At 44.2% G+C, this 23,777-nt stretch overlaps 1 protein-coding gene across 1 annotated transcript; it reads right to left on the bottom strand.

Annotated features, from left to right (window-relative positions):
* Nucleotides 1-2,922: 2,922 nt before the first annotated feature.
* Nucleotides 2,923-22,856, bottom strand: LOC142767251 (uncharacterized). The gene is made up of 11 exons (XM_075868543.1): nucleotides 22,697-22,856; nucleotides 15,624-15,710; nucleotides 15,453-15,514; nucleotides 14,021-14,059; nucleotides 12,921-12,956; nucleotides 11,435-11,534; nucleotides 8,499-8,647; nucleotides 6,895-6,942; nucleotides 6,759-6,800; nucleotides 5,822-5,975; nucleotides 2,923-3,343 (listed from the first exon to the last, which is right to left on the bottom strand). Exons 1-11 carry the CDS (start codon nucleotides 22,809-22,811, stop codon nucleotides 2,943-2,945), a joined length of 1,233 nt encoding a protein of 410 aa, XP_075724658.1. The 5' UTR covers nucleotides 22,812-22,856; the 3' UTR covers nucleotides 2,923-2,942.
* Between the last annotated feature and the right edge of the window lie 921 nt (nucleotides 22,857-23,777).

Below are 23,777 nucleotides of genomic sequence, written 5' to 3'. Positions count from 1 at the left end.
GAGGATTCGCGCGCTTTCGAGGCACGTCGTGGTAAAACTCGGCAAAGACGTGGTTAAATTGGTTATCTTGTGTGTGGTGGCTACACCGTGTGTGTCCGCTTTTAACGCTCCTTTTAAAACCACAGCGCTTTGTTTTTGTTTTTTGTTTTTTTTTTGCGGCCACTGGATAGTCGAATACAGAGAGGGAAAGCGCCCCACGTCTTCATCGACTGTGTCTTCATCAGAACTTTTTAACGAAGATCAGGATCCCCTCCTTTCTGGGCTGTTGCACGGGAGTACTAAAGCTGCCGTCACAGCTTCGGCCCTGCATAATGGGGGGTCGGCACGTTAACAGCACCTCAGAGGGGCTTATGGCGGCGCCCATGGAGCCTTCGTTGGTAAGGTGTACACATAGCCTTCATAGACTACGAGACGGCATTTGATTCGGTATCAGTCATGCAGACACTGCAGAATCAGAGCGTCGACGAAGCATAAGCATCCTGGAATTAGTCTACAGCGAATCAACTGCAACCATATAGTGCTCCATAAAGAAAGCGCCAGAATACCTAGACAAGGGAATACGATCTCCCCAATGCTATTTACCACGTGCTTACAGGAGGCTTTCAGAGGCTTAGAATGAGAAGAGTTAAGGATACGAGTTGTTGGAAAATACCTTAGCAACCTTCGCTTCGCCAATGACACTGCATTGCTGAGTAGAGAGAGAGATTGTGGCTATAATAGGGAAAAGAAGAGAAAAGTGAGCCCCGTAACTGTCTGCATCTGGTGCGACACCTCAACAGTAGCTCACAAGGGATGGGGGTAATGAGGGATTAAAAGGAGAGGATTGAAGAGAGAGAGAGATGCGCAGGGACAGCGAGCGACGACAGAAGAGAAATAGGAAAGGTGAGACATGGTCACAGGAGTCCGAGGGCGGACACCACTGGCGAGAGGTCTTGTCGTCAACAGGAGATGGCGTAGGGCTAATCCAGTCGGCCAGTGCTACGCTGTTGTCGTGGGGGACCGGCGGCAGGAGGTGGCATAGGACCAACCCAGTCGGCCAGAGCTGCGCTGTCGTCGGAGATCGCGAGGGCACAACCGGTCGGCACGGAATCCAGCGAGATAGTGTGCTGAGTAACTCAGGGAACGAATTGCAATTCATTCATTAATGAATTAGGAGAGCAGAAAGTTTGATTTTTAAGTTAATGCGCAGAAAACGAAAGTTACGTACAACAACCTCGGAAGAGAACATCACTTCGAGATAGGTAGCATCGAACGTTGAAGTTGTAAAAGAGTACGCCTACTTAGGACAGGTAGTAACCGCGGAGCCGAACCACAAAATTAAAGTAACTAGAAGATTAAGAATGGTGTGGAGCACATTCGGCAAGCATTCTCATGTCATGAATGGTAGATTGCCACTATCCCTCAAGAGGAAGGTATATAACAATTGCACCTTACCGGTACTTACCTACAGAGGAGAAACCTGGAGAATTACAAAGGGGGTTCACTTAAGTTAGGGAGAACGCAGCAAGCAATGTAAACGAAAATGGTAGGTGTAACCACAAGGGACAAGAAGAGACCAGAGTGTATCAGATAACAAGCGAGTGTTAGAGACATCGTATTCGAAATTAAGAACAAGAAATGAACGTGGGCAGGGAACGCAGCGCGTACGCAAGATAACCGATGTTCATTAAGGATCACAGACTGGATTCCAAGAGAAGGCAAGCTGCTGAAGGAGAGACAGAAAGTTGGGTGGGCAGATGACATTAGGAAGTTTGCGGGTATAAAGTGGCAGCAGCAAGCATAGGACCCAGTTGACTGGCGGTACGCGGGAGAGGCCTTTGTTCTGCAGTGGGCGTAGTCGTGATGATGATGATGAAAAAGAGGTGCAACTAGTAATGCCAACAAACCGAAGTTACTGACGCTTTATTCGCCTGAGCAAGAGGCTGGAGGAGTCCCACCATGACCCAGAGCCGCGTTTAAATGGGACTGAGAAAAAATGTAATTATTAACTAAGGTGGCAAGCCCAAGGTGCCGTCCGGGTCTAAGGACTTCGAGCCGTCACCGGAGGCACCGTCATCATCATCGATGGAGGGTGTTATGGGACAGGGGTTTATCTTCTCTTCCCCCGCCTTGCCCGAAAGAAGCTGCCGGACTTTTAATAAAGTTTAATAATTCAATCGTTTTAAACAAAATGCTTCGCATTAACAAATATTCTGCCACATCATTGCCCACTGAACAAGTGGTTTACGCGTTTTATAAAGAATGATAAGAAACGAGCGCAAAAAAGACGACACACAAAAGAAGGAGGACACAGGACAGCGCTTGTCGTGTGTCCTCCTTTTTTTGTGCGTCGACTGCGCTGATTTTTTACATCATTGAGCTTAGCCAACTCGCCTAGTTTTGTACGTTGATAAACATTGCAATCAGCAGTCTGGTCAGTTTAGCTCCTACAAACTCAGTATAGGAGGGGTATGAAAGTCACTGAGTAGTCCGATTTTGCCTTTGTTGTAGAGCACGATGATAGGCTTTCGGCCTTGTGGGCAACACATAGTAATGGCTGTTCAGCGTCTAAACAACTCAAGGACGACAAGCACCCCCCTTTGTGTATCTCCTTTTTTCGTGGTGTAGTGACCTGCCATGGTTGTCTAGCGGTTTTAATGCTTGAATGCTGACCTGAAGAACGTGATATCGCCTCCCGGCCGCGCGCCGACGGCATTTAGACTGGAAATGAAATTCCAAGACGGCTAAGACATTTAGGTGCACATAAATGAACACTATATGCATATGGTCGAAATTTCTGGAGCCCTCTAATACCAAGTCCCTCATAATCATATTATGTTTTTGAAGAGAAAACACCAACAATAATTATTATTATATCGTGACGTTGCTTGTGCGCTAAACAATCATAACTACTTATTAGAGCACTGCTTTGCTTTTCCTGTATAGCGTTTGTAAGTGCGCCTTTATTGGCCATTGAAGTTAAGACCTGGAAGTCCATTTTCCGGGGACAAAGATGTCTTCACAGCAGCAGGTGAGGCCTCTGCAGCCTCAAGTAAAGCTTCGGACGGCACTAGTGAGACGTCTGTTGGCGCAGGTGAGGCCGTTTCTGGCGGTACAGATGAGGCCGTTTCTGGCGACAAAGATGGGTACAATGTCGACGGTGCAGACGGGGCCGCTGTTGGTGTCGGAACTGGGGGCGACTCTGTCGGCGGGAGGGGGCTACCTTCTTTCGGCGGCACACCTGAGGGTAGTTCTTGTGGTGGCGCTGTTGGGGGCTCTTCTTGCGGTGGCGCAGTTGAAGGTAGTTCTGGTGCAGCAGTTGGCAGTGCTATTGGTGGCATAGGTAAGACTTCTTCAATTTTACCTGAAAGAATGTTCGTAAAAGATCATGGGTTAATAAGTATGCTTATAAAGAGTACCTGATGAGATTAAGCTACATTAAAGGACAATTGAAGGTACTATTCCTACTACTCTATAATAATTTACTGTAAACGAAGGTCCTGTGGTCCTCGAAATTCCGAATAAAATGGTGGCAAGCCTAACTCCCGTATTCAGAAACGCTGCTTGACTTAATCTTGACTTGCCACCGACTTCAATGCAGCACAAACGCGTTGCGAACGCGCTGCATTGAAGGCCGTTTCAAGTCAAGTTCAAGTCAAGTAGCGTTTTTGAATACGGGGGGTAAGAGTAGCGCAGTCAACTTACACTAATAACGTTCCTGTAAACAAGGATGGCCGGCAACTCAAGCACTGGAGCGGGATTAAATGGGGGCAACATTGCTGTTATTTAAACGCTTGATTGGCTGGACTGCTGCATGAGTTGGCAATTCAATGATAAATGAAAAAGTGCAAAAAAGAAACAAGAGACAAGAGGCGGCTGTTCGTGTACGCGTACCCTGACAATCTTGTTCATTTAATTGTTCCTCATTTTTAATACGTTTTTTATGTAGCACTATATAGCTGGCGTCGGCTAACGATTCTCTGACATTATCCAGTGCTAGTCAACGTTACTCGGCGTAGGTAGTATACAAGTCAGTGCTGCAGCTGGATAAATAGCACCTTTGCTGGCGTCAAGTTTAATCCGGTCAAAAAGGAGAAACAATGAATTGCTTTAGATTAATCAGTTGTACTCTGAAAACTCTAACGCCGTGAGTAATGCCTCGGAGAACAATACACTTCATTTGGTCTATTAGAAACTACGTAGGCCCTACCAGACGCCGTCAACATCTATGAAGTCACGAAGATTGGTTCGGGATTTTCGAGGCGGCGTCGCTAGCCGCATTTCCTTTTGGGCGTCTACCTTGTGTCTTCTCGCCGCACGAGTAATAATTTTGGTGTTCGGTGTTCTCTTCAGTGTACCTTTAACGGATAGTAGATGCATGAGGCCTAACCGGCATTATCTTCAAGTAAGGATAAACAGCTAAATCATGGGATTAATATTGAACTGATCTTTGACTGGATAGAGAAACAGTCTGAGAGAGGCCCAAGAAGGATTGTTTTTTTTTTTTCGAATAAGTTGCAGTACAAGTATTCGTGAAAACAGATTTCACCAAACAGTGTCAACCAATCTCAAGAACGATGTACCTCAAGAAGTGCACGCATGTACAGATGTCGCTCACATGGGAGTTGACCACAGTGATGCCTCGAATTATGACATCATTCAGAAAGAATAGAAGAATATTGAGTACTGTAAAGTTATCATAGTGTGCTAATGTAGTGCGGCTCTTGCTAGTATTTTATGTGAGGTTTCAAGATAAGAAAATATAAATCAGAGCAAAAAAAGGTTGAGTATTAGAGCAATATAAAATTTAACGACTTTCATGTTGCTAGTTTGACACACATGCATTTAATTATGCAGAAATGTACAAGCCTACACTTGACCGAGGAAGATATCTGGACTTTAAAGTTTTATCTCGGAACAATACCGTAAATGTTTCAAATCATCTCTGAACATATTCTTATGATACGAGGACACGAAAGCGTTTCTTTTGGCTGGGTGCTTGTGTACGAGGGATCATATATTCAGGTTGTTAATTTTTCTTGAATTACAACAAGAAAGGTACAGAGGCCAAGGGTATAGCAATACCTGACGAAAGGCCTCTCAATATATCTGCACAGCGCAAGACTACGAATAGTTACGACGTAACTACAGAAGAAGACACAAATTCAGTTGAAATCAGCGATCTTTCGGTCCTTGTCTCTTCTTCTGTAGTTACGTCGTAACTACTCGTAGTCTTCCGCTGTGCAAATATGTTGATTACCAATCATCAACTAGCACAAGCATCCGTCTTATCAATAAAGGCCTCCGTACCGGTTTTACAAAAAATATTAAACAGCAAATATACAGAAAATTGTTCGTAGAATACGATTTTTGTTAGAGTGCAGATTGAGAAAGACTGATAAAAACACAGTCCACAGTACCCAGTGACCGAACAAAAAAGGTCTTTTGTACACATGTAAAAAAGAAAAAAAATTAACGATAGCACACCTGCTTGTACATTTTAATAAATACAATATTTGTATCCAAAAAAATAAGAAAATAAACAGGAATGCTACGTTGGTGGCCACGTCTTTGAGACGTCGGAGCACATGCGCTGTGGGCCGAGTATTGCTACGAGCTTTCCATCTCCCCTTCGAGCCGGGACTTCCCTTCTATTGCGGTGATTCTCTTTTCACACGCCGCAACAAAGCGGTGGTTGGTGCGCGCGTCACTTCCGGTGGGAGAGGTCACGTGCTCTTCTGACACGCCTTTTGCGGACGCCATGTTGGGTGCGCGTTCGCCGACCTATCCGAGAAACGCTTTCGCGTTAAAAGACCTCAGCTATCTCTCTACGGGTACTCACACTGCAATATTATCTGAACCAGTTCCATGAGAGGCGCCATGAAGCTGAGACGCTTGTTGTTCCTGAAGAAGCTGACCACGAGCGTCAAGAAGTTGCACACCACTTCTCGGAGTAGCCGGAGCACGTTGAAGAAGGGCAGCTTCTTGAGGATGCACTGCGATGTTTTTGTACGTGGTGTGCGATCAAAACTACTATGTACATAATTATGACATTAACATGTAAGCAAAATAGACATGTTCTAACACAGTCACCCTGCAGGTAGGTGTGCACTGCTCTACATTAGTACTTGAGGCTTTTTCTTTGTATATGTGTGCGCCAATCGCAATGCAATACACAACGCTTCTATACTCATATGCTTCTACACAGAACATATATTGATTATATTGATAAATGTTCTCTGAACTACGATGTCAGAACTTACACTTCGTGTGTGACGCTAGTGCCCGGTGCGTATAAGTTGAATAACTACTGTGTTCGATGTTGTTGCTACCGCAATCATGCTCGTATTTTGATCATTTTTAATAAGCATCGTTCTCTGCATTTATCACGACGCCTTCCTTTTTTTTTATTGTGTGCCGGCTACTCTTTAATGTTACTAAAAAACAACAACAAACAAATAAAGATAAATTACGAGGAAAAACCTGCATATTACCAAATATTACTGCGTATAAAATGTCGATGTGCGTATCTGTTTAATGACATCTAAATCATTTATTTATTGTGAAATGATAGTCACCACCGAGGCATTTAAATATACATTATTATTATTATTATTATTATTATTATTATTATTATTATTATTATTATTATTATTATTATTATTATTATTATTATTGCTGTTGTTGTTGTTGTTGAAGTGACTGAACTAGAAGTCTCTTTCATGGTTTGACGGCTTTCAATGCAAATATGGGGCGTTTCTGAACGCAGAATCACTCACCACGACCATGGACAGCATTGACGTCACCAACGTTGATCCAATCTACAAAGTCGTAAAAAAAATGGGCACGTTAGCATTTCTGTGCTGATAGAGTTACTTCAAGAGTGAGGGCCTGTACGGACCAAACTGTACTCACGTCCATCTTGCCTGTCCTGCTGCACATGAAGTGTTCGAGGTGAACGCACTGCGTGTGGTAAAAGAATTTTTTTTATTAAAATACGTGCCTAATTAAATGTTTTTTTTTAATTTCTGTCGCCACTAACGCTTGGTGATGAACGCTGGAAGATATTTGAAGACATATAGTCCTCAACTATCAGTACAATCACGATCCCACAAGAGTGAACGGTAGGTACAGGCCTCTAGCTGATACTGCATAGAAGTAGCTTTAATATAGTATTCTCAGGAGCATCAGCTGAGCACAAGCCATGTTCTTACACGTGAACACAATGATAGTGAAATGCTGCTGTCGCAGTGTGCGCCGAATAAAAGGTAAACATTTCACTCAACTTAATCTGGCTGGGGAAGTTAAGTCACGGTGGCCTAATAATTAGGGTGGTGCGAATATTCCAACAATTTGAATGAGGAATATAATAGCGTCGTATTCGATTCAGTACTCGAATCAAATGGGGCATAATAGACAAATTGAATATTTTTCGAATATTTTCTCAATAATAAGCACTGATAGAAAAGCCTCAAAGGAACAAAACTTTAGAACAGACAAGTGTAAAGCCTCTTGTTCAAATCGTATATGATCACCAACGTGCACTTCGCCGCAATGGTCATTAAAACCCACGTATCAATCAATAGATCATTAAGGTACATGCAGCCTAAGGTTTGAAGGGGCTATCGACGTAACATGATTACAAGATAAACGCGTTTTTTGGTTAAAACTTTGGCGTTGCCGAAGCGACAGAGTAATCACTTAACTATCTCCATCATGATATTCATGACGCTGACTCATCAGTATTAATTTTTTAGTATGTGGGTCATTCCATATCAAGTGTACCTGGTCAATTTTCGTACATCTCCGATCATGCTGAAAGAAGTCGTGCAGGTATGTGTGAATGAGAGAAGCAATTATTGAGGCGTTATATTTCGCATTTTTTTCTTGTTGCCTAGAGGGCACTTCAAAATTTGGGCAGCCAAGTGAAACTGTGTCACGCCAAATATTTGATATGATATCGCTGGTTTGAGTCACTAATACGAAACAATATTTTCATCACTCCTAAGGCGCTGTACTTCCGACTATAATAGCTCATTCATTTCTGTTTTATTTTATTTTTTTCGCTTTGGCGAAAAATTGCTATATGGTACATGTGTAGCGCTTTTTTACAAAAAGCACGCATTTTTCACCAGTAATATGTTTACAATTTCAGCTTTATATTATTTTATATATGATTAAAATACTTCGGAAACGAATGAAGCGAAATATTGCCAAAATTTTGTGGCCAACATGGAGAAAACATCATTTTGACTCATATTGTGGCTTAATGTTCGCTATGTATAGTGATCAAAGTAAAAATATGGCTTTTATATTTTTGCACAGTACAGTTTGTCAGTAAGATAGCAGAAAGTTTCAGAACAGCAGATTTTGTTTTAAGGGAGGAAAAAAAAAATGACGGGACCATGATCATGTGGTAGCTTACGGAGTTTCACTGATGACCAATTTTTGTGCTTCACGAGGCATCTAAAGGCTTTCCATAATTAATAAATGTAAACACACAAAAAAACAGCTCTTACATCAGCCATCCCGAGGAAGTCTGGAAATAGAACTGGAACTGTGTCGTTGCACGGTCTGGACGTGAAAATAATCGTGCTGGCCTCGGGTCGCTTCCTCCTCCGGAAGAAGGTTTTGACTCGCACCCAGAATGGATACACCACGGAGGTAGCTACAAGTGAGCGAATGAGAAATAAGTCAGAGTTGTACCTGGGCATGATGCGCTTTTGAAGTACATTCTTGCAATACCGTGAATATTTGGGCTGTTGGTATTGATTCATGTTTAGACTATAGATAACGCACGCACACAGGCACAGACATGAACAGTCCGTGTATACATGGCTCGATACCAACTAGCCCAGTTATATACTGCAATACATTAGGCGCCCGTGGTGCTGGCGATTTTTTTTTCCTATGTGTCCATGTCTGTATTCGCGCCGTTTTCAGTCTTAACATTCTTGCAAGTACCGTCATTTAGATGGAATTTGTTGTCGGGGGAGTCGATGCGTCTTCAGAAAATGTACAAATCGCGCTAACTAAACTATAACGACCACATGGAACAGAGGCATGTAGTGCGGCGGCCTCCCAGTTACACCTCGTGTTCTGCATTTTGATCGTATGCGCCTCGGTGGGAGAGGAAATGGAGGAGGTAGGGGCGTAACTAGAGGGGAGGGAGGCTCGAGGGATGAAAGCATACTCCCGAAAATATTCAACTTTGGATGTGTATATATACGCGCGCACATACAAACGCGGGCGCACATGCATGAAGTATATGGTTATGAGCTCAACAAAAGTTTGTAGGGTCAGGTATGCATGGTGAGGATAAAGATGCGGTCACTGACTAAGCCCAAGGTTAAGGACGCTATCAGCAAGACAGCGGACAGTCTACCCGACAAGCTTCATTTGTTTATTACGTCACATCTTAGAACGAAAAAAAAAATCACAGCATATATCCACGGAGTGCATGATGATGAGTGGGGCGAAGCGTCCGTCCGTCAGTCCGTGCATCCGTCAGTCTGTGCGTCCATCCGTGTGTCCGTCCGCGCATCTGTCTGTCCGTCCGTCCATCTAGTGAACACTCCAAGTACCGCCATCTCGCATCTTTTTATCATATATTTATTTTATAGAAGTGCCGCCATCCAGCGGGCATTACAAGGACTAAACGAGAGCTGGCACTCGCGCACTTTCTTACGGCCTGCGCTTCGTGTCTACTTTCCACCTTTCACCGCCTCTAGTTCACGGCTATACTAGTTCACTATATTCATGACACTGCGGCGCAACCCTCGTTAACCCTTCCCAAAACTAAGAAGTTTACGCCCAGCGAGTTTAACATGGCAACCCTTTCTGGCCAGATAGTGCACAAAGTGCATCCTTCTGATACTAGTTTTTTTTTTAATAAGCTTCAAATTTGAGGCAAATTTTATTGCAGATTAAGTCACCGATACTCGTCTCTGTAAGTTATTTCGTCAGAAACAACTATTTATTCATGATTGACGTGCGCGGGTTTCCTCCTCAATTGAAAAGGGTGCGCGCGTGCCGCTCCTCTAGTCCGGCCGTCGAGGTGACTACCTACCTACCTACCTACCTACCTACCTACCTACCTACCTACCTACCTACCTACCTACCTACCTACCTACCTACCTACCTACCTACATACATACATACATACATACATACATACATACATACATACATACATACATACATACATCGCAGACGCAGGACCCGCAGCATAGGGAGCTTCTCCCCCAAAAGGGCCGTGTACAGCTCTTGCTTGCTCGGTGTGATGAAGGAACCTGTACTGGTCCCGAAACGTCTCCGTGTTTTCATGTTTACTTGGTCAGTGACTGCATGTTCATCCTCATTCACAAAGTATAGTTGAACCCGTCTCCCGCTCCAGAAGACGTTTCTGGATACTGGCTAGCCTTTTGGTGGAACGGGGGCGTTCCGGCACAGTGGCTGTAGTTTTGGTAAAAATAGGAACTACGTCCCGCCCCCTTCCCGCACGCACTTCTGACGAAGAAGAAGCCCATTGTAACATGCATGAGTGTGGAGTCTCGAAAAGAGGCAACGCGCCCTCGGAGCGAACGGACACAGCAGACGCGGTCGAACCAAAGCAACATCAGATAAATTTATTCAATTACTTTTGTATCGACGATATCGCCAGCCGAACGAAAACACCGCTAGTGAGCAACATGCTAAACACAACTTCATACACCATTCCAATGCACTCATTCAACATAACAAACCCATACCGCGGCGTCGCCACGCTTGACTCACCACGACGGGCCTTCGGAAGACGACTCGCGGCGGACGACTCCCCATGGACCCACCGCGGGAGACGACAGCTAGCGCCACGCGCCAGAGAGCCGCTCATGTCTCATGTGTAGCACAATATCACCCAGCCTCGCCGCCAGGCGTCGCTACTGGTGCTTCCGCGCTATGATGATGATGATGAACTCGCGCGCGAGCACAGCGCCACCTACCACTCGATGGTTTTCAACCCTGAATGTGGCCCACTCGCGAGACATGTATGCTTCACGAGGCGCAAACCACTTTACAGGGGGTGATAGCACGCCCACGTTCACAGAAGAGGAATGCTTTTCCGAAATACGTTATCTGCTATGTAAGTCATGTCATGAAAAGGTCATTCCACCTGAAGCTAGTTCTGGGTATGAATGAGTCATGGAAATATTTTGTGCAAAAGAAGATGGAATCCTAACATTGCAGAACAATCAATTGAGGTATACCCTATAATTTGCTGTGTGCCTCCTCTTTGCTGGTGTGCCTCCTCTTTGCTTTGTGTCTGTGTTTACCCTCGCGCTCCCAGTTGCTGAACCATCATGAATTACCAACTTGCCCACCTTTCCACCCTATTGCTACCCTATATTGCGTTTTGATGTGCATTGGAGACACGCAGATACACGTTCGTAAAAGCGAGCATATGTCATCTACTTACAGCCTGGAAAAGCTATTCGCAGTGCGAATCGTAGACCAGCTCTCAGAAGCCCCAAGAGCACGGCGAAGAAGTTCCTTGTGGACAGCGACGACACGAGACACTGAAATTAAAGGAAGAAAAAAAAAACGTGGCTTGTCTTTTGTACGAAAGATGGGAATTTTTTAAGGGCTCGTTTCTTTGTTTTATACAACTGTAAATATCTGTTCATTTTAAACGAAGTCTTGTAGTGAAAAGCAGAATGTTGCACGCATGTGAGTACAAACTCAGAGCAAACCCCATCAAAAAAAAAAAAAAAAGTGGTTTCTTAACCCCCTGGCTTCAATGAAACCGGTTCCACTCAAATAAAACGTGTTCAAAGAAAAGAGAACAGTTTGTAAGTAAGAATAAATTGCCTGAAATTATTCACCTACACCGCATGTTTCTCAGCATCTTTACAGAAAAATTATTTACTACGTATTGTTTCTCTTGTCATGGTGATTCATTCCAATATAAAATTGCTATTCTTTCATTGACCCCACTTCATATTCTACATGCTTGTCCGCCACAGTGGATCAGAGGCTGAGTTGCTCTGCTGCTGACCCGAACGCCACGAGTCATATATATTGCAGTGCCTCCGAAATGTTGTGTAATGCCAAGTCAGGCCCGTTTTGTTTGGTTTGGGAAAAACTTTATTTTGAAAGTCCGAAGGCGTGCGCCCTAGGCGGGCTGCTCCCACGATGGGACAGTAAGGCCGAGACCGTAGTCAGGAAACATTTCACATTTCCGGGGGGGGGGGGGGGGGGGGCACCTGCTGAAAGCCTTGAAAAACGACTATTTTAACTATTTTTCCACGCTGAAACCTTCTACCAAATTTCGGGGGGGGGGGGGGTGCTTCTGTGGTTGCGGGCCTTGTCATAGCGATGGCATGGTGGCGTCATAATGACGTCATGTCGCAAAAGCGTTACATGAGGATGTCATGTCAAATAAATTTTTCTGCTTGATGACGCCAACGCCGCCGACACAGGTCACTTCTCTAATTTGATGAATCATCCAAGGCTTTAGCCTCGATAACGAGGCAAAGGCGGAACATACAGAGGCAATGAACATAAGACAGTATATCGGCAAGTAATAATTGTCTATATAGCATATTTCAACAGCGTGTGATTCTATGCATGGATGTACTTAATATGCATAAAACATGCATATTAAGCAATTCGGCATAAAACCCTGCATGAATGCACTTAATAAGTGCATCCATGCTAGGTTTTATGCAGAACTTTTTTTTTTTCGTTGGAGAGGGGTGGACATCTCCTTCTTATCTAAAGTAGGGGCCGGGCCGGCAAATGGTCCTTTCGCGCTATGTATAGGCACGGCAAGAGAAAGCTTCGGGGCAGGGGGGGGGGGGGGGGACACGGGCCTGGGTGCCACCTCCTGGCCATGCAACTGCAGCCGCTTAGGTGTATACTTACTCTTGTGCTTTCTCAGTTTAAACGATGAGCAGGCTTACCTTGCCAAGTTTCTTGGAGGCGACTTTTCGGTCATGCTAAAGAATTAAAAAAAGAAGAAAGTTGGTTGGCTTCGGGATGCTTTGAACGGACAGTTTTTCTTCGGTTACTTTGGGAGCAAATTCTACATTATCTTGGAAATGACATATGTTTAAATTTGGTATCGTTTTAAGCATCGAAACATTTAAATGTTCGAAAATATTTGCTTGCTTTTCACAATTAAAATAAAAACGCGGTGAACGAAATATGCAGTTTTATTTTTATTTGCGCATGTCATGTCTCTTAATTACACAATTATTATGGCAATCAATCGCCTATTCGGAGAAGCCGATGACAAACATTTACAGCCCGTTTATTATCGAGAAATGAATGACTAAAAAAATATGTCCAGAAACGTGAGAAAACAGCCTCAAAGATTTCTTTCTGGCTCTTGAGAAGTAAGAGAACTGCATATGGAAAGAAATATTACGTTTTACGCTATGTTTTGTTGGGGTATGAAAATATGGATACAGTCCACTGATACCACGAAGAGGGGACCGCTAAGGCCGAAGATAGCCACACAATAGATAAACAAATAAACATCGTTCAGAAAACATTCAACAGAGCGATGAATTACTAGTTGGTGGTGGTTCATCACTTTTTGTTGGGCTATACGGACGACGACGAAAATTTCGTCTGCTCTTACGATTGCATATGTGATATTTCTGCATTATCTTTGAGTATTTTATCTACTCTCTCCCTCATGCCCAGCCATTCACCCCATTCATCCTATCTGACTGCTAACCCATATTTGACACTTCGCATGATGTGAATAAGCCAGTTGTAAGTTTGCGCACCACCTGTCCTGCAGTCCCTTTCTCGTTTTTGTCTAGTTAACAGCAGCGCAGTAAGAAATAATGAATCAGCAAACATGTTGCTTTAAAGATGGGCTCGTCCATATGCTCTGGCTTCCGTGTGTTATAGTTAAAATTGGTCGCGTACGGGGCACCACCAAGAGCAATGTACATCAGAAACTGTTGTGCACTTTCGTCATTAAATTGTTACCGGTATTGTAAAAAATAAATATGTCAAGGAATCCGTTAACATAACCAAATGAACTCACCTTAGTTAACCCACAAAGGTTCAGCGTTCCGTTCAGACACTGAAAAATATGCACAAAAAAAGAAAGTGGGAATTGTAAAATGTAGTACTCGTTGTAACGCATCTGTTGGTCTCGTCTGGCTAAATGAATGAAATGTTGTGGAGCACTGATTCTCGTTTACAGTCTTCTCGACTCTCCTTCACCTCCCACTTGAGGTTTTGCTTTCTGGGCAGATCACGTGACCTCTGTTTGAATGAGCCGCGCGCCTACTTCGTATGCAGAACAGCACGGCGACTTCGACGGCGATGACGAATCAAAGTCAATGTTTTTTTTTGTTTGCGTTTGTTTTACGATTCGTAGTGTTTCCTTGTAGTTTTGTTTGCTGTGCTAGTAACCGTATATGACAATCCCACTTCTTCTGCAGCTCTAATTACGACGGCGGTGCGTGTGAATATTTATAACAAAAAAACATCTCTGCAACATGCCTCCTTCACGACAACCAGATAAACACTTTCGTGCTCTTATAGGTACGCTTAGGAATACTCTGCAACTTTTTTTCTTAACGTGGTCCTCTGGAGTTAGGCTATAGTTACGACGAATAGTTTTACGCCGTGTAGGCAGCATCACTTGCAAAAAAAAAAAAAAAAAAAACTCCCATAGACACCGAAGGCGATTGCTGCGGCGCTACAATAGCGCTTGTTTGCCTGTACTGTGTGGCCCCAAGCACTCGCCTTGCTCTACATTTACGAGCAACAAAGAATAAGTAATTACGCACTTTAAGCGTCAACATTAAACGCCATAAATTTCGCTGACTCGCGCCAGGTCCAGTATACATCGCTTTTCAAGGCAGTTCTTATAAATTTCATTACTCCCTTTCATGGTATTTTGTCAATAAACAACATGTTTTATGTAACTACCTAATTGTACGGATTCTGAACCACGATAATCTATGTGACCGCCCTACGTGTACTGAATTCTGCCCCTATAGTCCCAAACTCCTGTACCCCAGATTTATTTTATTCTATATATATATATATATATATATATATATATATATATATATATATATATATATATATATATATATATATATATATATATATATATATATATATATATATATATATATATATATATATATATTGTGAGCGCTGACTATGTACTTCATCTTCATCTGCATGACCAAACCATTGTAGTGATCATCATCGTATGTCACGTGGGCTGGCTCTCTGGCTCGTGCGCCTGGATTAAAGAAGGATAACCTGGTTGCTGCCGTACCGGACGTGGTCTCATAAGATATATATATATATATATATATATATATATATATATATATATATATATATATATATATATATATATATATATATATATATATATATATATATATATATATATATATATATATATATATATATATATATATATATATATATATATATATTCACCATACCTGCTTGATACCCATGACATCTGGGATTTGCACAACGTGACATCGCGCTGTCGGAAAGCCTTCTGAAAAAAAAAGAAAAAAAAAGAAGGGGTGACTATCAGCGAGAGCTTTTAGGAGAGTGATGGGCGATTGAGTATGCTTTTCTGCGTAATGAAACCACATATGGCTTACTTAAATCGGCGTTTGCTTGAGTTGTGACAGATATAATAACGATTGCACAGAACGCTGCTGCCGGCAATGTGAACATGGCGGGCACCGCTGCAGAAAAAAAAAAGTCATATTTAATAGGAGTGAAAACATACACCTTGAGAAAACGCAAAGCTGTGGCAGTGTCAGTGACGTCATTTTTGCTAATAATAATAATAATAATAATAATAATAATAATAATAATAATAATAATAATAATAATAATAATACGAAGAAGAAGAAGAAGGAGGAGGAGGAGGAGGAGGAGGAGGAGGAGGAGGAGGAGGAGGAGGAGGAGGAGGAGGAGGAGGAGGAGAAAAATTGTTTGATTTTAAAGGGCAGAGTCATGAAACGAATGTGAGGCATGGGGTAGCGGGGGGCGCCCTAATAATATTCACCACCCGCGTCTCCTTAACGTGCACCTAAAACACGGTTGTTTGCGCTTCGGCCCCATCGAAATTCGGACACCGTGACCGGGAAACGAACCCGCGACCTCGAGCTAAGCACTTCGTTGAGAAAAACGGAAGGATAGGGAGATTAGCCAGTTCTCAGTCCGGAGATGGTGAGCAGCGAGAAGACTGGACGCGCTCAGATCACATCACGTGCTACCAACTAGCCCCCCAGCGCACGCCCCGCCCTCCTTTTTTTTTCTAATTTGCGCAATAGTACCTCTTAAGATTCTCATCAATGGTATTACACTGGGGACTAGTGTGCAACACGACGTAAACGTAGTATAAAAAGGGGCAACAACATTAACTTGTATAATAAGTCATTAATAATAGGCTTATAAGTGAAGCCGTGAAGGTAATATAGAACGGGAAAACACGCAGCTGGGAAGGAAGAACAAAATATACGCAAAACGTGTTACACTGCATGCACACAAAAATAACTGTCAAAAAATGATGTGCTAGTCATTATTGATTATGTTATGTGGGGGTGATAACACCCCCTGTAATGTTGTTTGCGCCTCATGGCGCACGTGTCTCGCGCATAAGCCCCATTCAGGGGTGACAACTATCGAGCTGTAGGTGGCGTTGTGCTCGCGAGCGTTCATCACCACCATCATCATCGTGGTGAGCGAGGTCACGTTGGTAGAGACGCCTGGCGGCAAGCCTGAGTGGCGGCGCTCAGGAGATCATGAGCGGCCCTCTTCCGCGTGTGGCGGTTGGAGCGACCGGCAGGCTCTTGCGGTGGGTTCGCGGTAGACGGCGCTGCTGGTCGCCTGCCGTGGGCTAGGAAGGTTTTCAGCTACTTGTACATGAAGAATGTCGATACAAAATGGAGGAAGCGAACCAGGAAGTTGACTGGTAAATACTTAGAAAACAGCAGGTGGCCAAATCAAAAAGAACTATCGGTTAAGAAGAAAGTGAAGGAAACGGAGACTGACATGTGGAGAATGGGCATGATTAAGAAGTCCGCACTAGAGATCTATTGAACTTTTAAGCAGGAAATTGCCAAGGAAAGGATCTATGATAATACTCGGGGTAGTTTTCTACTGTTTGAGGCCAGGACGGGAGTACTGCGAACCAAGACATATCGGGCCAAATACGAAGTAAATATAGCTTTTGGTTCATTAGGTATTACGGCTTGGTGGCGCTAGCCACCGCCCGATCTAAAGGGTACAACCATATCCATCCATCCATTCATCCGTGGGCCCTCGTGGTGAGTCGAGCGTTTGGTGACGCCGCCTTGTGTTTGCTATGCTGTTGAGTGTTGTGGAATGTTGTGCAAGGTTGTTTTAGCTTGTTCATCGCAATTGATGTATATTTCATCGGCTGGCGATATCGTCGTTTTAAAGTAGTTAAATAAATGTGCGTTGTTTGGTTCCTTTCGAGCGCGTCTACTGTGTCCGTGTTCCACTTCGAGACCAACAGTTATTATTGAGGAGAAAAAAAACCCACCAACAAAAACAAGGATACTTGGTACGATATCTCGTGCTTTTTTTTTTTTCTGCGTGTGTGGATCATGCAAGATGCTCAAGTTGGTTGGTCGTTCCTTAGTAACCTGGTGCAACCCATGCTGGGTGATCGGCCATAAAACAGACGGTATCTTGTTTAATATAATATTTTTCTTATATTCTGAATAACTTTAGTAGTAGATAGTTTACTAAATGGGGGATTGATGCAATCACAAAAAATAACAATAAGGCAATATGGTAGAAAAAGTAAGTGAAGTTAGATAACCTTAACATTCAATTCGTTTTGTCTCGCGCGGAAAATCCCACACGGCATGTCAAACGTCTCCGTGATTAAAACCCTAACTGTATCGCAGAAGGGAAGAACAATCGCAAGTGACAAAAGTAAGCCCATCCTTCGGAGGGCCCGTCTACTATTATTTTTTTCATTCGTAAACATCCTGCGTGTTATAAGAAAAGTGACGTAGAGATTCACTCTGATTGCGATAAAGGTAACTGCGCCAGACCTGATGACTTCGTGAGGGTTCCGGCGCATAAGGGCTGCGCACACGCTGATGCAGTTACGAGTCGTAACTGGTAAAGCAAAAGCTAGCAAATCGAAATGCACGAGAGGCAAGTACACTCTTCCGTAAAATTTCTTGCGCGCACTTGTGCTCGTATATACTTCAGTGTCTAGGAAATATGGCACGTGCTAAGATCGCGATGTTTCGTTAAAAAAAAAAAAACTGCAGATCCCCTGCACGCACATTGGGAATTGACTTGACGCGACACATGCGGACGGGAGGTGACCGTATTGTTACTTTTTTTTTAAATTTTGAGTGAGACGTCATAAATTGGCACTAAATATATGTATATATCTCGCACGCACATACGTATGTAGAATAGTTGCAGATATTTATATAACCAGTTGTTTGCACTTGCGCGACGATGCCAACAGGGACATGGGTATAGAAGCGATAAGCTGATATGAAGCACTGGTGGCCTCGCCGCGGTGGTCTAGTGGCTAAGGTACTCGGCTGCTGACCCGCAGGGCGCGGGTTCGAATCCCGGCCGGCTGCGGTGGCTGCATTTCCGATGGAGGCGGAAATGTTGTAGGCCCGTGTGCTCAGATTTGGGTGCACGTTAGAGAACCCCAGGTGGTCTAAATTCCCGGAGCCCTCCACTACGGCGTCTCTCATAATCATATGGTGGTTTTGGGACGTTACACCCCACATATCAATCAATAAATTATGAAGCACTCGTGCTCGCGAGGATAGTAGCCCTAGACACTGCTACATAAATCAACTTCAGCACGTGGCACCTAAAGGCCTGACCACATGCAACCGTTGCAGCTCGTCAGCGCGGAGTTTTTTTGACGCGGTGTCATGCCCTCTCCCTGTGGAGAGGATGGACGCGCAGCTTGGCGTAGCCACGTGCCTCCTCTCTCCATTGGAGGAGGGCTCGACGCCGAGTCGAAAAGCTCCGCGCTGACGAGCTGCAACGGTTGCATGTGGTCAGACCTTAACAACGATTGACGTTAGCGACACGTGACGGCTGTACCATAGGAGCACATGTGTAATAAGTTATATAGTTAGATAGCCAGCACTGCAACCATAGTTGACGTTTCACGAACAGTATAGGCGTGTTTGAAAAGTAGTTCCGAGACCTGGCGTGGCTCAGTGGTATAATGTTCGATTGCCACGAAGAACGCTTGAATTCGATTCCTCCTGGGACCCTGCGGCATTTATTATTTGCATTCGCCGGGTCATCGCTGACGATGTGAGGTTTTCTGAACGCTCACACGTTAAAATTACCCATGTGTGTTTGTGTTCTCGTCATGCGTACGGAGAGTCAGTGAACAAGGTGAAGGCTCTGTGTTCTCGTTGTTTCTGGGTGGATGCTAAGTGTCAGTGACCTGTGGCACATACCCGGCTACCAATCACACATACCCGCCCGCGAGTATGTGCCACTGTCTGGCGGGAAGTGTTTGACGACGTACGCTATACGGTATAGTGACATTATTCGTGTCTTGACTAGCGCGTCATATTCGTGAAACCATCTTACCCTCCCATACTAATTTTGGTTTATCCCAAGTTAAGGGGGTGATCAGGAGAGCACCCAGACGCAAGTGGCTAGATAGAAAGATCGATAGATAGATAAATAGATAAGCAGATAGACGCCAAAAGTGCTTGGAGTGCGCAAAGAAAGAAAGTGTCTCGTCTTCACATAATATTGGCTCATTTTGAAACTGTCTGTATTCACATGTGCCCGACACCTACGCTATATAAAAACTGTGCCATCAAAAAATGTAAACGCTTCTGTGGCTAGAACTGCTATCGAGAGTCCGTAATCAAGCGCGTGGGGGCCGGGTAAAAGAGAATAGAATTAGCAAAGAAAAAAAAAAGACACTGCTCCTAAATATTACGCTTAGTACTTGCACGTGTATAATTTCTTTTTAACAGCATGTCATTATTGCACTCTAGTTTACTCTCGTTTTTTATGTTTGTTATTGTGATCGACTCAGCTTCTTTTAGTAATCACGAGTGTTATAAGTTCGAGCAGCACAGTACACTGGTGTACAGTGGGACAGTCAGAGTGGAATCGGCGGAAGCAGTATTTCAGCATCTGCCCCTATGTAGCTTTAGTTTGCATATGTGAGTATACACATACAAGTGTGCACAAACGTACGTAAAGATGAATCAGACCCCCTCTACCTCGCCAAAGTAAAGTCCGCCCCTCCAGGTGTACCAAGTGCATTTCCTAAGTTGCGAATAATAATAATAATAATAATAATAATAATAATAATAATAATAATAATAATAATAATAATAATAATAATAATAATAATAATAATAATAATAATAATAATAATAATTATCCGGGTGTAACGCCCCAAAAACACCATATGATCATGAGAGAACAGTCCATGGAAGGCTCCGGTAATTTCGACCGTCTGGTGTTCTTTAACGTGCTAGATGGTAGAAGCCCGTGTCCTTAGATACAGGCTAACTTCAAAGAACCACAGGCGGCCGAAGTTCGCAAAGCCCTGTATGTGCACGACGTCTCTCATTGTCATATCGTGGTTTTTGGTGATAACAACGTCAACAATTATAGTTCAAAAGCGGCCTGTAAGAGAGATATACGGAGCTAGATATTGTCACGGAGATGTGACGCGAACGAAGACTAGTGTGTACACGATGAAACTGTTTATTTGGTCGAACTTGGGGACTGGTAAACGTAAACTCAGATTACAGTGATGCACACTGGCACACACGGAGCGTCGACCTTCGATCAACTGAAAAGCATTCGGGCGCACCGTCTTTCATACATCATGCGTCAGACTTTCCAGCCTCACGACTCTTGGTCGCGCAAGCTCTGGGACAATCTTCAGTGTTCTGTCCCGCCGCGGTGGTCTAGTGGCTAAGGTACTCGGCTGCTGACCCGCAGGTCGCGGGATCGAATCCCGGCTGCGGCGGCTGCATTTTCGATGGAGGCAGAAATGTTGTAGGCCCGTGTGCTCAGATTTGGGTGCACGGTAAAGAACCCCAGGTGGTCGAAATTTCCGGAGTCCTCCACTACGGCGTCTCTCATAATCATATGGCGGTTTTGGGACGTTAAACCCCACATATCAATCCATCTTATGTGTTCGCGTCACGCGCGCAATGATAACAAAATGATCTACTACAAACGCGAAGGTTCTCGATCACAGGCGTGATCTGCTTCGAGTACTGTTCACAGTATTTGTTGGCTTAATCTGAGCACAACAAAACAACACTCGTGGCAATATACTGATTATCGCGAAGCGCTGCAAAACGTGCTATCGTAATCATTCTGTTTTTCGTGCGCAAGCTCTCCCACGAAGTTACATGGGATCACTCATGGTGTAAATCATGGGTACAAAAAAAAAAAAAGAACGGCACGAAGTATTTTGAACGTTAACCACGGCATCACTTATCGAATGCTGTTAAAATATAGTCGCTCTCGTGTATAGAGAAGTGTGAAAACCATTCGATGGTTGTAACAGCCTTGAAGGACAAGGGCATTAGTGTAGACAGTATGCTGCGCATTCCAAAAAATAGGCCTTTGTTATACGTATATATCTGGGAGGTCTCGTAACGTGATAAAGCGGTAGGTTTTATGTTTCTATACAGGTATACTTTCGTTTAGGCCACTAGCTTTGCCGATGGTAAACAAAGGCACATGCTAGACCATCGAAACTATGCCACGATTGTCACGTGCATCGCTTAGTTCTGGCGGTGCCGCATTAAAGAAATATGGTCGTACACTCAAAAAGAAAAAAAAATAGTTTCGCGTTTTTTTTTTGTCTCTCTTTCTGTCGATATTTTACTGCCCTGTCAAAATGCGTATCAAAGGTCCCTAATACCAAGCTAAACCAAGACGCGAGACATTTTGTTCATAATTTCAACGTCCGCAGATCGTAGTCAGGAAAGCGATTGGTCTCCGTCATCATGTGCGTTGGAAAACGTCAACGCCATAGCGTGCGCACAAGGGTGGAAGGCAGTGCCCCTCTATCCAAACCCCTTATAATTACCAAGGGGGGGGGGGGGGGGCAAGTACGCCCCGCAACCTCGCTGAGTCAGACCTGTCTCGTCATTCAACTCGATTTTATTTAAGATAATGGCGGCTTGTGGTACTGCATTCGGAAACGTCTTTAGCCTCCTCGGAAAGCGGAGAATCAAAGGCATAACGTTGCGAAAAGCGTGTCATTCCTTCATTTTCATTTTTTTTTCAATCATTAGCTTACTCGACAAAACAGGGGAGAGAGGGGGGGGGATGCGATGAACCTTGGGCCCCCGACTGAAGAATTCTGTTCACGCCTATATGGTCAACGCAGTGCCGCAACGACATAGCCTCACCATCGAAAATTGTTAGTAAATCTAGGGACTTGGGTACTCTCTCCGTACGAGGGTGTTCGGGTGGTAACACGTGACATGCCTCCTTTAACATTTGCCGATAGGCCAGTTGGTGATACATGGTACATATATAAAACGCAAAACGTGACAAGGCACAAAGAGGACAGCACTATGTCCTTTGTATTCCTTGTGTCTCGTTGCGTCTATGCTGTAATACCCATCAACTAAGCCTTCTATGCGAAAAGAGCGCGGATGTCACCCAGTACATGCGTAACGGGATGTATACGAACCAGATGGCGTATCCGGGGTTTTTGGTTCGACACGCCTGGTAGGTTCGGCGTCACAACGGGGCATCCAAAAGAAGAGCCGACTCCTCGCAGCTGCGGGGCCAGCGCACGAGCCCATGCAGCGTCACCTACCACAAAGCTCGGAGGCCGCGATAGAAAAAAAAAATCATTGTTCTCATTGGCCTGCCAGCGCAGTATGCCCGAGTTGCGTTATACCTTATTGTTCGAAACCTTGGAGAAGCGGTGCGTTTTCAATGGTAACGCCAAACACTAAAAAGCTCGGTCACTGTGTGATCGAACGCTTCTCTTTGTCTCTGGAACATTGCCGCGTTTACACCTGCGGCAGCTTTAAAAAAAAAATGTGTGTGGCGATAACTTTGACACCTTCGTTGCTCAGTATAGGACAGGTGTTTACAAGCATGGCAGTGCTACAAAGTACAGCCAGGGTGAGTCCGTTTTTTTTTTGGTTGAAAACAATGTTGCCACAACAGCATTGTTTTCGCGCACTGTGGGACGCGGGTGTTGTTATTTAGTCGGAAACAAGAGTTGTGAACACCGTTAAGTCTCTGCAGATAAACAGTCGTTGGTGTCACTGTATTACTCGACAGAAGCATGGGCCAGAAAAACAACTCCGATGTCTTGCTTTGCGGCAGAAGGCTAAGAAAATTTCGTCAAAACGGGCCTATGGGATTTCGCCGCCATCAGAACGCGACCACCGCGGTCGGAATTGAACCCGCGACCATCAGGTCTGCTGTCGGGCATCAAAACGACTGCACCACAGTGGCGATCTCGCAAAGTTCTTGGAAATACTATCACAGGTGGTCGAGGACGTATAGCTACTTGCCACGAGTGGGGGTTGCAAGTATACTCGCATAGGCGTGCATTCTTGAAAGGGGAATTAGACGGGGTGGTTGCGTCCCCGCCCCCTCATCATCTGAAGGGGCCCAACGCCAAGTCTCTCCGATTCCTTTACTCAGTCGGGCGTGTCCCATAAAAAGCGCAAGAATAGGGCGCTGCACATTTTCTACAGTATAAGGGTGACCACGGATGTTGCATTGCATGAGACTTTCCACATTCACGAGAT

This window comes from Rhipicephalus microplus, chromosome 7, assembly GCF_043290135.1.
Source record: "Rhipicephalus microplus isolate Deutch F79 chromosome 7, USDA_Rmic, whole genome shotgun sequence".
NCBI classification, from domain to species: domain Eukaryota; kingdom Metazoa; phylum Arthropoda; class Arachnida; order Ixodida; family Ixodidae; genus Rhipicephalus; species Rhipicephalus microplus.
Note: the sequence above shows the minus strand (reverse complement) of the source record. Positions and strands in the feature narration are given on the sequence as shown.

Excerpts from the sequence above, each read along its gene's own strand:
- LOC142767251 (XM_075868543.1), bottom strand. The coding sequence starts at position 22,811 with ATGGGCTCGTGCGCTGGCCCCGCAGCTGCGAGGAGTCGGCTCTTCTTT. Across the intron at positions 15,711-22,696 it reads AACCCCGGATACGCCATCTG|CGGTGCCCGCCATGTTCACA; the intron begins GTTCGTATACAT and ends TTTTTTCTGCAG. Across the intron at positions 14,060-15,452 it reads ATGTCATGGGTATCAAGCAG|TGTCTGAACGGAACGCTGAA; the intron begins GTATGGTGAATA and ends CATATTTTTCAG.